At 45.4% G+C, this 17,049-nt stretch overlaps 1 protein-coding gene across 1 annotated transcript; it reads left to right on the top strand.

Moving 5' to 3' along the window:
* The first annotated feature begins 11 nt into the window (after positions 1 to 11).
* Positions 12 to 15,318, top strand: LOC310699570 (uncharacterized protein). The gene is made up of 2 exons (XM_083487691.1): positions 12 to 2,403; positions 10,513 to 15,318. The coding sequence occupies exons 1-2, from the start codon at positions 2,052 to 2,054 to the stop codon at positions 11,106 to 11,108; spliced, it is 948 nt and encodes a 315-aa protein (XP_083343817.1). The 5' UTR covers positions 12 to 2,051; the 3' UTR covers positions 11,109 to 15,318.
* Positions 15,319 to 17,049: the final 1,731 nt, after the last annotated feature.

Genomic DNA, 17,049 nt, shown 5'->3' with positions numbered 1-17,049 from the left:
ATGTGCTGTTGATTAGAAGGACCATCTGGGCTTTGCATTTGTTCTTCTGCTATTCAATATAAGGCCAGGAGAAAGTGGGGCGGGGAGATTGCCCCAAAATCTCAGGCTAGGATTAAAATAACACTTTATTCCAGTTTTCAATTCAAATTTCACATGCTCTCCCCTCGTAGGAATAAGCCATACAGCCTTTTAACTAAATACTCCACGACACATATAAGAACTCTCAGAATATAGTTATGTATTCATACTGTATTCTCCAGTAAGATGGAGACTTTTATTTATTTTAAATGTCTACATTGTAATTCTCCACCCTCCAGTCCAGTATGGCTCTTCAGAAGGAGCAGCATCACAAGCTTTCAACAAATAAAATCAAAAAATAAAAAATCTGAGCCCCTGGATCATAAAATGAGTAATAATATCCGCTTAGAATTTAAGGCAGAGATAAAATTAACACATAACATTTACATGAACGTGGAAATGAATCCATAGCTTGTTAAGCAGTGGGAGAGAAATGCATCTTGTCCAAAGGGACTTTGTGGGTGTAAGAACACATGCTGGGATATCTTCATTAAATAATAGTCAATTCATGTATTATAACAGTGTGATCTTACTGAGGGTTGCTCGCTGAAAGCTTCATTGATTTCATAAGACTTCCTCCTAAGCAAGTGAGCATAAGATTGCCACCTGTAGTTTGGTGAAGAGCATAGGCAAAATGTTTTTTCCTCGGTATTCTATGCCATTTCGTTCCAACTCACTTTCATCAATAGAAAAGAAATCTTTTCGAAGACAAGTGTTTCAGTGGTGGCTGCTTGCACCGTTAGGCAGCATTGTCCCCATTCCCCACAAAACAACTTTTGCTTATAATTTGCCAGCCTCAAGTCAACTTGAACATTTAAGACAAGCCAGAAAGGTTCTACAATTGCAGACTCCATGAATTACGGTAACTGGATTGCACTCCAGCCACAAAAGCTGAGGCTGCTGAACAGACTCTTGGCCCCAGGGTCTTGTTTAATAACTATTACAGATATTAACTTCTTGTATCAGATGTAAGTTCTATTGAATTCAGGGAAGCAGGGTTAGGGTTAAGCACACGTGGGCAGTCCACTGTGTTTATGGCGCAGTAACTATTTTTAAATGTGCACCTACACATATAAATCAGCCCAGGCACATTTGTTCCCTATAAAAACACATGCAGATTTTAGGTATACAGTATCTTGGCCATCTTCGTTCCTCCCTCCGCACTGCGCATGCGTGATATGCTGTCCTGCGCAGCTCTCACCTCCGCCAGGAGGAGAGGGAAGCGAGGGATAAACTGAACCACGAACTGAAGCCTCCAGGCGACTCTCTACAAGTTGCGAGTCTAGGATATAGTAGCGAGCCGCGCCGCGCCAGGTGCGCACGCGCACTTCCCTCCTCAGACCGGAAGAAGGGTCATTGGCTACGGCGGCTGCGTGGGTCCTTTTCCCGCTCGATGTTAAATGGGAAGCTGCTCCCTGCTCGGGGTCACACGCCGCTGTCGCCGTTTGTCCGGCGCTCGCGGTGACGGGGAGACGACGACGACGACGAGCGTTTCCAGGGCAACGGCCCGTTGCCTCTTCGCTCTTCTCCAGCGAGGAAGCGCCCGGGGCCTAGCGGAGTTCGCGGGAGGGGGGCGCCTCAGAAACCCCCGCGCCTCTCTCGGGAGCTGAGACCCGTGGAGGGTGGCGAGGGGGTAGAGAAGGGCGCCTGGGCTGGACCCCTCCGCTCTCGCGCTTCTTCCGGCTGCAGAGTAACCGCCCACTCTGCCTTCCACCCCGAAGGGCCCTACATTTCGCCTCCCGTTTTAAAAGGTCGCTTGCTTGTGCTGCCAGGTGCGGCTCCCGCCGCCCCCACCTCAGTGCTGGACCTGAAGCACCTCAGTGCTGAGCCTGCAAAGCACCTGCCCCAAGTGACAGACAGCGCCCTATATTTATAGTTTATTTTGGGGCCTGGAGTTCCCCTTATACCTGCAATAAAATTTGGTCCTTTTGAGCACCCCATAGCTTCCCTGCCATCTCCCCGTTGTTTCTGCCATGGAGCCAGTCAAGAGGCCCAGTGACGACAGCCTCGTCGTCCCCGGGACGCCAGAAAACAAGTGTACCAAGGGACCCAATCCTAAGGACAGTCCCCCCAACCCGTCCCTCATGAAAGCCTTGGAAGCGGTTTTAATTGCTGGCCGGCGTGGCTTGCTTGGCCCGGAAGCCATGGCAGCAGCGGGAGGCACCCCGGAATTGAATCCGGGAGGCAGCAACGGAGTGGCCCCTCCGGCAATAGACCCTCCGGGAGGCCTGAATCCTATTCCCTGCTTGGCAGGAGGGGGGAAGAAGAAGAAGGTTGTCAATGAGATGCGTACGTCTGTGATAACTGCCGTGCAACCGGTAACAGGTAAGTCAAGGCGCCCTCCAATATGATGGGGCTGCAACCCCAAGCGAGATGCTCCGAAACACAAACCTGCAGGGATTGCCATTTCCATGCCACTGTATCTTGTCCCACACCTGTTTGGAAAAAATGGCAGCAAGTGAGTGAGGATGGAAAAGCTTCCAAACCACAGCTGCCTAGTGTAGCATGACTGTGGTAATTGTTCCAACTATATATATAGCTGCAACTCACTGAGAGCAAGGGTAGATTTTTCTTTATTTAGCAGGAAACGGAAAGTTTTGTCTCTGTGTCCCATGGCCTTTGACAAGGCCAGAAAGGATAGAATTAATTGTGGAATATTAGAAAATGCAGAAAACACATGTTGTGGTATAAATTGATTGTGCACCGCACACCATAAACGTCTGAATTAATAATGTAGATTTTTAGTGACTGCATTAAAGTGGGCAAGTGGAACAATTAAGGCAATGGAATACCCATTATGAAACCAGAAAGTAGTAAATAAAGAGTTGAAAAAAAATATGGGCACAAATGCAATGGTACATAAAATCCTGAAATATTTAGAAAAAGCAATTGCTGAATCAGTATAGGTACCATACTATATGTGATAAGCTTTAACGTTACTGTGTCATACAGCAAGTCAGACTGCATGATCAGGAGGTCCTTATACTTCTGAACAATAGATGTAAGTACTATAGAAGAAGACGATCTTTATTGTCTTGTGCTTTTGGCCTCTCTTTGTCTAGCATTTGGTTCTGCCTATAGCTGTTCCAAAGATACTGTATTAACAAAGCAGTCATATGTTTGCCTTACACTGAGACCAACAATATGTTGCTGCTTTGCCAGGAAAAAGGCTACCATATCCAGTGCATACTCAGACTGGGAGTGGGGAAACACACTACTTGGAAAATACACAAAAAGGGAAACAGTGCCACTGTCCATCAATCTGGTGCTATGCGGAACATGCTGCGTATAATGCAGACATGAAGGGGGCCAGTAAGCCAAGCTGGGGGCATTTTGGGCATGCCATTGTGCCCCTAACATGTACGAAGTGCAGACAACTGGGCAGCAGTCACATTCAAGGGGCCCTTCTGGTGCTGTCTGCTAAAGTGGTAGCAAACATACTTAGGTGATTACTGGCTCGAAGGCAAAACATTTTACCCCTCTAGCAAACCCCAATGGAAGAAAGACATAGAATCAAGTGGTAGCAACAAACAAGAGAATGCAATAGTGCTGTCTCCAAGCAAGTGTGAGCAAACTCAGGAGGTTGCTGGCTCAAATCCATACCAGCCATTGTTCCTTGATCAAGTACACTTGTGGAAATACTTGAGTGAATGCATATATGTTTCCAGGGGTAGTGGTCCAAATACTATCAAGTGAAAAATACATTGTAGCTCACATAAAATATTGCCTAGGAACAGCTGGGACAGTATGCTCTCAAGGTTGCACTGATCGCTTGGAAGGATCCAGCAGTGCACCAGGAGCAGGATTCATACAGCATCAAAATCCAGGCATGCATCACCAGACACTTCTCCAGGACTGAGGGTAAGCATGTGGCAGAGGCAGGTGCCCTTGGATATCAAGTTGCTGGACCAAAGAAAGTGAGGAGATTGCCTGCCTGCCTGGGGGCATATTGACAGCAAGAAGATCGTAGTCCTTCCACCCTGAAACCAGCTCTGCTAGGGGCAGGGAGCACCCTGCAGACATGTTGCTGGATAAATCTTGCAAAAACGGCAGCCTAAAGTTTTGTACTGCTGAGCAGTGCTCATAACACTGTGGGCATGCCTTAAAGATGGGAACAGTCACTGTGACCAGCATAAGAGAGGCTCATCACTCATAAGACAGCAACCTTACCTAGTTGGCCATTAAATAAATTCAGCTGGAAATTAAAAGGTTTTTCAACTACAGAAATTTCGAATGCTGCATTTGGGTGCCCAGAATTTCTGTGGCACCAAAGAATCTCATTGGCTTTAAGAAATTTCTGAAGTATATATTTTTATTTTGCATCTCCATACGTGGTTCATGTGCTTTGCTATAGCTTATCCAGCAAAAAACTAGACAGCCTGCTGCAGACATATGTTTCCAGAAATGTTCTGCGTGCATGCATAGGTGCTATGCACATAATTCCTTCCCTCAGCTACCCCAGGTCAAATAATCAATGATAGCACTGGGAGCAGAGAGCTAGATTTGGTCTCCCTTATTAATGCCATAATTGGTGAAGGTGTGACTGGCAACATTAGACTGGAAGCAGTGACTTTTAGTTATCAAATCCACTTTACTTTTAAGACCAATATATGTCTCATCTCCTTTGTTTAAACACCTGGATCTATTTGTACATCATGCACATTTCTGAGTTCCACTTAGTTACTAGTTGGGCACTCTGCTCTGGATTGCACGGGCTAATAATCTGTGGGAAGCTGGGGGGTGGGTGACCAGCTTCATAGTAGAGTATTATACTTGCTCATCTTCTCTTCCAGCAGTATGATTCTGTGTTCTTGACACAAAACAAGGTTCAGATAATTTTTTATACCCTAGTTTTTCAAGTTATGTGTGACTTTGTTAAGATGTAGTTTTGTTTTGTTTTGTGGGTTTTTAAAACCTTGTTTGTTGCCATATATTGTTTATATTTATCTTAAGTATTAATCCATCTAATAAAAAGAAACCAGCTAATTACAGTCAGATGCTCTTTTTGGAAGTGTTCTTTTTCCTCTCTGGTGCTTTTATTCAAAACTTCTATGGAACTGAGTTACAGGTGGTAGGTATAATTCACATTCCACAGATGTCAAAGTGTAATGATTGCGACTTGTGCCCCTTATTTTTCTCTGTGTGCGGATTTTGAAGCTAACAGAGCCAAAAAGAATCTACTGCATTATGTCACTGCAGTTTTGATACTTTAAAAAAACTCTCAAGCCTGGTTCTTAGCACCACCTGCCATTCAAATGGCCATCTCCGTGCTCTTGACTATTTTCACCACTCACTGAATTTTGCTATCTTCCTACTCTTACTGCTGTGGTTGATTATATCCTCCTCCTTCATTCTAAATGACACTAGTCTCATCACAGAGGTCAGTAGACTAATCTTGCTGGTTCCCCTCTTACCTAATAAAACTCTTCGTATTAATCGTACGGAAAAATGCAGTAAATCACCTGCAGTTGTCAATACCTGCAGTATTTGTTTGCTGATGGAGGAGACGCAGGTTTGAGTGCAGGGTTTGACTCTTAAAAAAAATAAAGAGAGAGGTGCATCTTTTCTGTTTGCCTGAATTTTGGTTCATACAGATATGTTTGTGAAAACAGCAGTGGCGAGATCTGTTAAAACTGCACAGAGTTCACTGAACTGGGCAAACAGAATACTGTACAGATGCACTTTCTCTTTCTCCTTTCTCTGCCATTTATATATGTAAAATGTAGTTTAACAACACAAAATTAAGCATGTTAACTCCAAAGTCAGTTCCATATGCCCAGTGGCCATTACTCCTTACCATGTATGCTAAGGATTGCAGCATAAGATTACCATGTTTTGGCCATGCTAAAATTCTGGGGTGGCAAGAAGATGAGGCATGCCAAATTGCCTCTACTTGCTGGTTTCTGCTGTGGCCTTTCCTCGTGGGGGAAATTGCCCCAGAATGCTTATTCCTGTGAAAGCAGCTTAATGGTCTTTCTTGGTCAGAAAAAACTCTTTATTGCACCTTCTTCAATTCAGGTCAAATTAATAATAATAATAATAATAATAATAATAATAATAATAATAAATTTTATTTATATCCCGCCCTCCCCAGCCGAAGCCGGGCTCAGGGCGGCTAACAACACTAAAATAGTGCAACATTATAAAAACATCAAAGAATTAATTAAAATCAAAATTGATGGCAACCATAAACTAAAGTATTGTAAAGATTGCCAAAGGAGGGAGTCAGGCTGCGCCCTGACCAAAGGCCTGGTGGAACAGCTCTGTCTTGCAGGCCCTGCGGAAAGATGTCAAGTCCTGGAGGGCCCTTGTCTCTTGTGACAGAGCGTTCCACCAGGTTGGAGCCGCAGCCGAAAAAGCCCTGGCTCTAGTTGAGGCCAGCCTAACCTCTCTGAGGCCTGGGACCTTCAAGATGTTTTTATTTGAAGACCGTAAGTTCCTCTGTGGGGCATACCAGGAGAGGCGGTCGTCGTAGATACGAGGGTCCTAGGCCGTATAGGGCTTTGAAGGTTAAAACCAGCACCTTAAACCTGATCCTGTACTCCACCGGGAGCCAGTGCAGCTGGTAAAGCACCGGATGAATGTGATCCCGCAGCGAAGACCCCGTAAGGAATCTTGCTGCGGCATTCTGCACCCGCTGGAGTTTCTGGGTCAGTCTCAGGGGCAGCCCCACGTAGAGCGAGTTACTATAATCCAGTCTGGAGGTGACCGTCGTGTGGATCACAGTGGCTAGGTCAGGGCGAGAGAGGTAAGGAGCCAACTGCTTAGCTTGGCGGAGATGAAAAAATGCCGCCTTTGTTATAGCTGCAATCTGCGCCTCCATGGAGAGGGAGGTATCGAAGATTACACCCAAACTCTTAACGGACGGTGCTGGCACTAATTGCACCCCCGCAAGAGATGGGAGTTGCCCCCTCAATCCCATATCGTCCCGTCCCAGCCAGAGGACCTCTGTCTTCGAAGGATTTAACTTCAACCGGCTCCCACGTAACCATCCAGCCACAGCTTCCAAGCATCTGATCAGTGTGTCTGGGGCCGAGTCAGGATGGCCATCCATCAACAGATAGAGTTGGGTGTCATCAGCATACTGATGGCAGCCCAGCCCAAAACTCCGGACAAGCTGGGCGAGGGGGCGCATAAAGATGTTAAAAAGCATCGGGGAGAGTATCGCACCCTGGGGCACTCCACACACCAAGGAGTGGCGGGATGACAGTTCCCCCCCAAGCGCCACCCTCTGTCCCCGACCAGAGAGAAACGAGCGCAGCCATTGAAGGACTGTGCCCTGGATCCCCACGTCGGCAAGGCGGTGGTCCAGGAGTTCGTGATCGACCATGTCGAAGGCTGCTGACAGGTCTAGAAGAATCAGCAGCCCCGACCCGCCTCGATCCAGCTGCCTGCGGAGATCATCTGTTAGGGCGACCAGAGCCGTCTCAGTCCCATGACCAGCGCGGAAGCCGGACTGGAATGGATCCAGAGCCGATGTTTCATCCAGAAACCTACCAAGCTGTTCAGCAACCGCTCTCTCAATCACCTTACCCAGGAATGGAAGATTTGAAACTGGGCGGTAATTGGATAGATCTAAGGGATCTAATGATATTTTCTTTGAGCGGACGCACCACTGCCTCCTTCAGTTCCCCTGGGAATGTCCCGGTGCCAAGGGACAGATTGATGATATCCCCCAGGGGGGCCCGCACCTCATCTGGACACGCTCTAATCAGCCAAGACGGGCACGGGTCGAGAGGACAAGTGGTGGGCTTTCCAGCTCGGAGGAGTCTGTCCACATCGGCTGGGGATATCCGGTCAAAGTGGTCCAATACTGGACCCGAGGACAGTCGAGGGGCCTCCAGTTCCTTTATTGTATCCAAATTGGCAGGGAGGTCATGGCGGAGCGACAGGACCTTCTCCGCAAAAAAGCTCGCAAATGCCTCACAGCTGTGTGTCAAATTATTATTTAAATTTGGCTGTCCTTCGAGGGACGTTAAAGACCGAATTACTCTAAATAATTGTGCCGGGCGAGAGCTAGCGGGTGCAATGGAGGCCGAGAAGTAGGACTTCTTAGCGGCCTTCACTGCCATCTCGTAGGTTTTCATAAAAACTCTATAAGATGTTCTTGAGGCTCCGTCACGGGCACCCCGCCATACTCGCTCTAGCCATCTGAGGTCCCGCTTCATTTTCCGGAGCTCCTCAGTAAACCAGGGAGCCCGGTTTCTGCGGGGTCGCAGAGGGCGCTTAGGTGCGATCTCATTGATGGCTGCCAGGAGCTGGGTATTCCAGCCCTCAACAAGCTCAGTCAATGAGTCGCCAGGGGGAAAAAGGTCCCGCAAGGCTTGACGGAACCTATCAGGGTCCATCAGCCTCCGCGGGCGAGCCCAAATCGGCTCGCCACCTAAGCAGGGTGGGGGTGGAACATCAATCCTGGCTTTCAGAGCATAGTGATCAGACCATGGCACCTTGATCGAAGGAAACATGATCACATCTATACCGACACCAAAGATCAAATCCAGCGTGTGGCCTGCTTGATGTGTGGGGCCCGAAACAAACTGGGAGAGCCCTAGTGTCACCATGGAAGACACCAGGTCCAGAGCCTGTGAGGAGCGAGTGGCATCGGCATGGATGTTGAAGTCCCCCAATACCAATAGGTTAGGGAACTCCAAGGCCCAGCCAGCCACCGCCTCCAGCAGGCCTGACAGGGTGGCTGCTGGTGCGCTAAGTGGCCGGTACACCAGCCAGACAGCCAAGCTCACCTCGGAGCCCCACACTAGGCCAACACATTCAATGCCGGGGATCGATGGCGGTGGTAGAGCCCTGAAAGAACAATCTTCCCGGATTAATAATGCCACCCCTCCCCCCCGGCCCACAGTCCGTGACTGGTGGAGGACGGAAAAACCCGGGGGTGCCATCTCTCGTAAGGTAACAGTATCCCCTTCGCGCACCCAGGTCTCCGTCACACAAGCCAGGTCGACCCCCTGCGAGATGATGAAATCTCGCAGGGTGGCGGTTTTGTTGCCTATAGACCTGGCATTGCACAACACCAGTGACGGAGCTGAGTAATCCTTGCTGACCCTACCCTCGTCTCTTGGGATGGGGCGCAGATTGGAACGGGTACGAGCATATCCGTATCTCGATCCCCTTCGCCTATGACATCTGCCCCCACCGCCATACCTCCCTCGCCCCTCCACAGTAGGAAAACCAAGCCTCATACTCGCCTCCATTTACAAAATATAAAAGCAAACAAACAAACAAAAAACAATTACACCAAAACAAAACCAGTCCCCACCCCACTCAACAACCATCCCACCCCAACCCAAAATAAAAGAAAACAAAATAAAAATACATGGATAAAAACCACCATTTATGGTGGTACAACAAAGTAAAAAGTAAAAACACTTTTAAAACACTTTAAAATATATAAAACGTTTAAACATTTGCTGCTGCAGCACCAGTGTCCTTAAACTTGTGGCGGTGGTGAGTATGGGGCCCGCCCCCAGGCCCAAGGTGGAGAATGGGCTTGCAGGGGGAGCGGTCCTCCCTAAGACTCACCGGCAAAGCGGCAGCAGCAATGTCCCGAGGCCTCCTTGGAGCCTTATATGCTGAGGTGGAGTATGGGGGCCACCCCCAGGCCCAAGATGGAAAATGGGCTTGCAGGGCGAGTGGTCCTCCCCAAGACTCACTGGCAAAGCGGCAGCAGCAATGTCCCGAGGCCTCCTTGGAGCCTTATATGCTGAGGTGGAGTATGGGGCCCGCCCCCAGGCCCAAGATGGAAAATGGGCTTGCAGGGCGAGTGGTCCTCCCCAAGACTCACCGGCAAAGCGGCAGCAGCAATGTCAATTGGAGCAAATTGAGCTGCATTTGCTACAGCTAGGTACACTATAGCCTCAGGTTGATAAGTGGGTGAGTGCAGATGTCAGGATCACTCAGCAACTGTTGTCTTCCCTGTCTGCGTATCATCTGGGCTGCTGCTCATAGTGGAAGGATTAGTGGTGCTGAGACTGGTTCTGCAGCCAGCTCTTTTCATGACCCGTGGCAGTGATAGTCCTGTCACCTGTTCCTGAAAATGAGTGCTTACAGCTGAATGAGGGGGATATCCTTTTTTGTGTGTTTCCTCGTGTGCTGAGCTCAGCTGCACTGTTCACCCTACCCCATCCTTGATTCTCTTAGTGGGTTCTCCTCAGTCAGTTGTCTTAACAGGCCTCTGTGAATGTTTTAATTCTGCTGCATATTAGTGGACTTCTGTCTTCTCAAAAGTGCAGCTAGTTTGGTCTCTTGATTTTGGTCTTGAGAGAATGCTGGTCAAATTTTCTAGCATATTAACATGTTTATAGATTTTAAATTTCAGTCTTTAACCTTTTAGTACTAGCGTTTTCAGGATGGAGGAACAGTAAGCTAGTGCAGGGGTCAATCTGAAGCAGTTGAACTAATGTGGCATTTTACTTTTAGGTGCTGGAAGACAGCAACCTCCCCCAAAGGAAATCTGGATATGTGGCAATTCTGTGATCTTGGCATCAAAGAAGAGAGCTAAAAGTCTACCACATGGATTGCAGTTGGGCATCTCTGTTTCAAGGGCATATGTGTATTGGCATGGGATACAGGCAATGAAGTGGGAACAGCTCATGCCTCTTCTGCATGAAATTTATCATCTCCGTTCTTCTCCATCCCTTATAATAATTCATATTGGAGAAGATGATCTACTTCCCAACGATAACTTGTCTCTCATTATATCCATGAAAAATGACTTGGGCATTCTTAAAAGAGCGTTCCCAAACGCTACTATAGTTTGGTCTTCACTGTTGCCAAGACGTGCTTGCAAGATGGACCAAAATCCTGAACAGATGGCAAAAGCTCAAAAGCATGTTAACAAGAAAATGGTAGGCTTTTGTAATGAAATTGGTGTACACTTTTTGTCGCATAACTTGATTACGCCTGATAAAGCAAACCTGTTCTTGCCTGATGTCAATGACCTATCTGATGCAGGAGCTGATTTATTCTTGGCAGACCTGAAGAAAGTCCTGCGGTTCTATCAGGTTTTGGGATAGTTGGAAAGATGCTAGTAATATATGTTTGTTTTTGTCAGAAAGAATGGGTTTGTTGCTGCTTGACCATCATATAGTGTCTTACAAATTGTACACTTGGATGAATACGAGTGGATATGGGCTTCCTGTTCCTAGGTAGCTTTAAACTGCATTTTACATATATAGATGACACAGGTTGATAGATATGTTCCTCTGACTAATCTCTGCAACGATAGGACTGTCTAATAACAGATGAAAGAAGCTGTTCCCTTTTAACATTGTGAAGATTTTCAATGTATACTCTCATTGTTAATGAAACTGTACATTTTGATTTCTTTGAGGGAAACTTGTAAGATGGTATAATGAAAAATGCTGTGGACCAGGTATCTGCTTACTCCTCTGTCTGCAAGGCATTATCCAGAGAGGCACATGTATGTAACTAGTCATTATAAAGAACCCAAGCAAAAACAGGTGAAACAGTTTTTCAGATGTTAACAAATTGTATGTGCAAGTGTATTGGGTAGACAGGGGAAATGAGACCACACAAAGTAAGCATATACATGTTTTTCAGCATTGGATATTTGCATTTGCATTGATTCTCTCTTGCAGTCAGCAAATTGCTTACTTCAGCTGGTCATTGAATGCTATGTGCTATTCCAGAATAAGCCATCTGAGGGCTGTGTTTCTGCCGCAGACTAGTTCCATTGTCTAGAAGAGGTCATTTGGAGCAATAATTGGCTGTGATTCCCAACCATCATTCCCTAGTGTGGTGGCACTTAGGAAGTATTCATTGTCTATTGCCATTTGTACCAGTTTATATCCCCCCCCCCATCTTACTATTTGTAATTCTGATATACGTTTTCCCACTTTGACTACCTTAAGGACATGGAATTACATCTGGTGGGAAAGACTTCCTTAATACAAGTACAGGGAAACTCCATATTACCTCTTCGGTATCCATAATTAATTATAATTACAGTCAACCCTATTGGACCATGAGAGGAAATCCAGACAACCCCAGCATCATAATACTGTTATTAGGACTGCAGAGTAGTGAACTAACCCTCTTGTTTCACAGAACTCTTTATTGGGATGAATATGGAATGCACACACAAAAAAGGAAGACGACAGGGAGAGAAGAGAAAAAGGTGTTGCTAGTAAGAGCGCAGTGGAAGTCCCATGTGCCATATGTGATTGCCTTAGCACAGTGATTCAGGAAAACGTTTGCCAAATGATTAGGTCTGTTTATGCCATGTGCAAATGATTTGAACAAAGAATCAGTGACCACGCTCACTTTGGAAATTGCAAAGCCAGCACTTGAACCTGTCTCTGATTTGGTTTTGAATCACTACTCAGGTATTTTCAAAGGGGGGATGGCCATTGATTCTTTGTCCCAATGTTCTTTGGTGCAGCCTGAACCATCTGTACTTGGCATAAACTAACCTAATCAATCTGCAAGGGGCTTGTCCTTTACTGGTGATAGGGCTTCTGCCATGCCCTCTACCAGCAACAGATCTCTTCTCTCCATGACACCTTGTTTTGTTTAACAACCTGTCTGACAAAGAGGATTGTGAAATTTGAAAAACTAGCCACTTATTTTGTGACATCTAGTTACTCCTAATTAAGTTTTGTAAAGTGGCTGCCATTTCCATAATTAATAGAAATTGCTATTACAATTTTCTGTGCTTTTTTGTCAGAATGATGATAAATGATTTGTTGGGGGGCCGGTTATGTTATCTCTCCCCCTCACTATTTTGTATTGAATTCACAAGCTATCATTTAGTATAGGGAGGTCAGGATAATGTTGTAAACTGTATTATGACCAAAGAACGTATTCATCAGTTTGTTGGGGTCTTGTCTAAGCTTGAGGATGAGCTTATCTATGCAGGTCAGATATAGGTGCAGAAGTAAGAAGTTCCATATGTGGTTTTTAATAAAAACTTAAGAAACCGTAAGGTGCAAATAATCAAATGGAATTAGCAGCAGAGGCCAATACTCTTCCAGATAATTCTTTGGCAGTCATGGAATCATCCAAGACAGAAGGAGAAATGGGTTTATGTTTGGCTACCTGAATTTTTATTATCTATTTTTGCAACATGAATCTCAGTGTAAATATTGCAATAGAACCATAACTTTGACTTTGTGTAGTAGTGCCTTGCAGTGCTTTTGGTACATCAGAATAGTTACTGTTAACTGATGCAACAGAGTTAGAGGTAAGTTGCTAGAAAAACTGCTCCATCTGGAATGAAGATGGAGGCAAATGTTTCCTATGGCTCGTGCTGTTGGATATAGTCACATCACTGCAGGAACTTAAGTGGACATGGACATCTGTGAATAAAAGGTGAGCAGAAACGGAAAAATGGAGATGCCTGCAAAACCAAGGAACTGCTATTTTTGTGATTTTTTTATATATACACTTGAGTTACACACTTAGTCTGTATTTTGTTTTGCTTCGAGTAGGATGAGGCTTTGCCTAAACTATCTACAGAATTGGATCTTTGCAAAATGTGATAGTATATGCCAGAAGCAAAGGCCACAGGAGCAAGCAAAAGGATCTCTAAACCAAGATGTCCAGAGAGAATTGCAACTTGTGAAGACATTTGAAGAATCAAAATTGTACTGCGATGGAAATGCAAACATGTCTTGACTGTATATTACTTCGTAACATACGAATGTAAAAACTTGTATGCAGGCAAAGGTTGTGTCCTGTAGACCTGCTACTGTTGTGTTTCTTCATGTTATGTTACGGCAGTTGCCTTGCTTTGGAACTAAATCTGTTCTTGTACATTATATTGAGTTGCTATCCACAGCACTGTTGCTTAATCTTGTTAAGATTCTCAGCCTGTTTCTGTCATGCATCACCACAGTGTTTAAATTGCACGATAATGAAAATAACAAAGAGTCTGGTGGCACCTACCAAGGATGGGGTGTTTATGCTTTTGTCAATGCAGCCTTGTTAATTGTTACAATACTTATTTTGCTTTTACGTTATTATCACTGTCCTTTTGCATTTCTCTTGGACTAACTCCTGTCAACCCCCCGCCCCAATGTATGTACACATCCATGCCAATTGGGGATTGCACTTCAGCAGGGGTGGGGAACCAGTGGGCTGCAACTCCCATCAGCCCCAACCAACATGCCCTGTGATTGGGCAGGATGGGAAATGCAGATCAGCAGCAGATTCCCCACTCTTCCACTTCATGTATCCGCTTAAGTGGATTCTGGTCCATGAAAGCTGACCCTATAATGAATTTGTTAGTCCTTGTGCTGCCACAAGACTCTTTATTGGTTTTGGTGCACCAGCCTAACACCTGTCCCTCTGGGAATTGTAACAAAATAAATAATTCTTCATTAAATGGCAGCTGCAAACTGATTTTGGAAACAGTTCCTTTATCAACAGGCAATGATGACATTACTTTATACTATGAGGATTCTTCTCTAGAAGGAAGGGTTTTATCTAAATCATGAACAGGGAACCTTTGGCCCCCACAGAGGTTGCTGAACTACAGCTCCCTTCAGCCCTAGTAAGCATGTCCAATGGACAGGGGTAATGGAAGTTGTAGATAAATAACATCTGGAGGACGAAAGGTTCTCCACACCTGATCTAAATCATCTTTTTGCAGACATGCTGCTGTCAACTTTGAGGCCCTATACATGTATTACTGACATATGGGGCAATATTGGGGAGTAGGGCTGTGCTTTCTGTCCTGCCCCCAATGTTAGATGTACTTCCTTCAGCAACCATACCCAGTTGTCTTTAGAGCAAGAATTCTCAAAAGGAAATCCACTGATGTCATCAAAAGGCATACCATGTGCACCAGAACAAAAAGCAAGTATTTTGGGGGACTGTTAACGATGAGAACTGTGGCACATCTTGTCTATTCTGAATCTTGCATACCCTTTCAATTGTAATATTCTGAATGTGTTTCAGGGTGGAATTCTTACTCAATGTTGATAGACATGACAAAGATGTTGGTATCAGTATTCCTGGAATAACACACAGTGAACTTTGTGTAATAGAGTAAAGTGACTGAATTCTTTAGACAGATGTGAAATTAATTTTCAGGTTCAGTTATTACTTTCATCGTGGACACAGGCATTCATGTCTCAAGTTAATTCTTCCCTGTTAAGAGTCTTTAATTTATGAAGATAATGTTTTGACCAGTTATCTGACAAATGCATTTTCCCCCTGGAAATAAAGCATCTTTCTTTATTGCACATAGAAAAACCAAAATGTGTTTCACTGTTGATGTTTATAAAAGATAATATTTTTTCTTAGTCATGTTTAGCACAAACATGTACATAGGGTTCAAGTTAAACTAAGGAAATATTCACTCAGTGCCACATCTTACAGCAGTATAACACTTCTATTTTTGACTTGATTTATTAAGTCAGGGACGTGGGTGGCACTGTGATCTAAACCACAGAGCCTAGCGCTTGCCGATCAGAAGGCCGGCGGTTCACATCCCTGCGACAGGGTGAGCTCCCATTGTTCGGTCCCAGCTCCTGCCCACCTAGCAGTTCGAAAGCACGTCAAAGTGCAAGTAGATAAAATAGGTACTGCTCCGGCGGGAAGGTAAACAGTGTTTCCGTGCGCTGTTCTGGTTCGCCAGAAGCGGCTTAGTCATGCTGGCCACATGACCCGAAAGCTGTCTGCGGACAAACGCTGGCTCCTTCGGCCTATAGAGCGAGATGAGCGTGCAACCCCAGAGTTATCCACGACTGGATGCAGGTGGCGCTGTGGGTAAAACCTCAGCACCTAGGACTTGCCGATCGCATGGTCGGCGGTTCGAATCCCCACGGCGGGGTGTGCTCCCGTTGCTCGGTCCCAGCACCTGCCAACCTAGCAGTTTGAAAGCACCCCTGCGTGCAAGTAGATAAATAGCGGGAAGGTAAACAGCGTTTCCGTGTGCTGCACTGGCTCACCAGAGCAGCTTCGTCACGCTGGCCACGTGACCCAGAAGTGTCTGCGGACAGCGCTGGCTCCCAGCCTCTAGAGTGAGATGAGCGCACAACCCTATAGTCTGTCAAGACTGGCCCGTACGGGCAGGGGTACCTTTACCTTTACCTTGGACCTAACAGTCAGGGGTACCTTTACCTTTACCTATTAAGTCAGCACAGGGGGTTCACACTTCGAATTTGTTAAATATTCCAGTTGTTAAACCTTGGAGAGAGAGGGAAAGCAATGGGACAAATGAGTCATTTATACAGTTAAATGAGACATAGGTTACATTCTATACACCTATACCCATTTACCTGGGCGTAAACTCAATGGAACTTATTTCTGTTTACATGCATGTCAGGCTGTCTTGTAACGCTATCTGAGAAACAAAATTAACTCAAAACCAGTATTTAAATCATGGAGAACATGAGCATCACTCATGTTATCTGTAACTTATTTACATGCTGGTTTTAGGTTTATTACTATGGTAATTTCATTTCTGTAAGAGCAGAATTGTTTTTATACAGTATTACAGTATATTATGAGATACTCCCAGTGATAACTTTGTATTCCACTAGATGGTGCTATGACCAAACCAACGTTTTAAAGTTTGTGGTTGTCTCATTTTGCCAGTTGTTGATAATGTAGAAGTTCCAGTTTGTAGGACTCCCATGAAGCAGTTCAGGAATATTTTCACTATATCCCAGTTACTGCATATGTGAGTTCTACATAGTATTTGGCAGTCTTTCCTATTTAGCAAATGGTAGTGACAGCTCACCTTTTTGAGCCATCTGGATGTACCGCATTTTTCGCTCTATAAGATGCACCAGACCACAAGACGCACCTAGTTTTTGGAGGAGGAAAACAAGAAAAAAAATATTCTGAATCTCAGAAGCCAGAACAGCAAGAGGGATCGCAGTGAAAGCAGCAATCCCTCTTGCTGTTCTGGCTTCTGTAATAGCTGCGCAGCCTGCATTCGCTCCATAAGACACACACACATTTCCCCTTACTTTTTAGGAGGGA

The sequence above is a fragment of the Podarcis liolepis genome (assembly GCF_965112155.1).
Source record: "Podarcis liolepis genome assembly, chromosome: 2".
NCBI lineage: Eukaryota > Metazoa > Chordata > Lepidosauria > Squamata > Lacertidae > Podarcis > Podarcis liolepis.
Note: the sequence above shows the minus strand (reverse complement) of the source record. Positions and strands in the feature narration are given on the sequence as shown.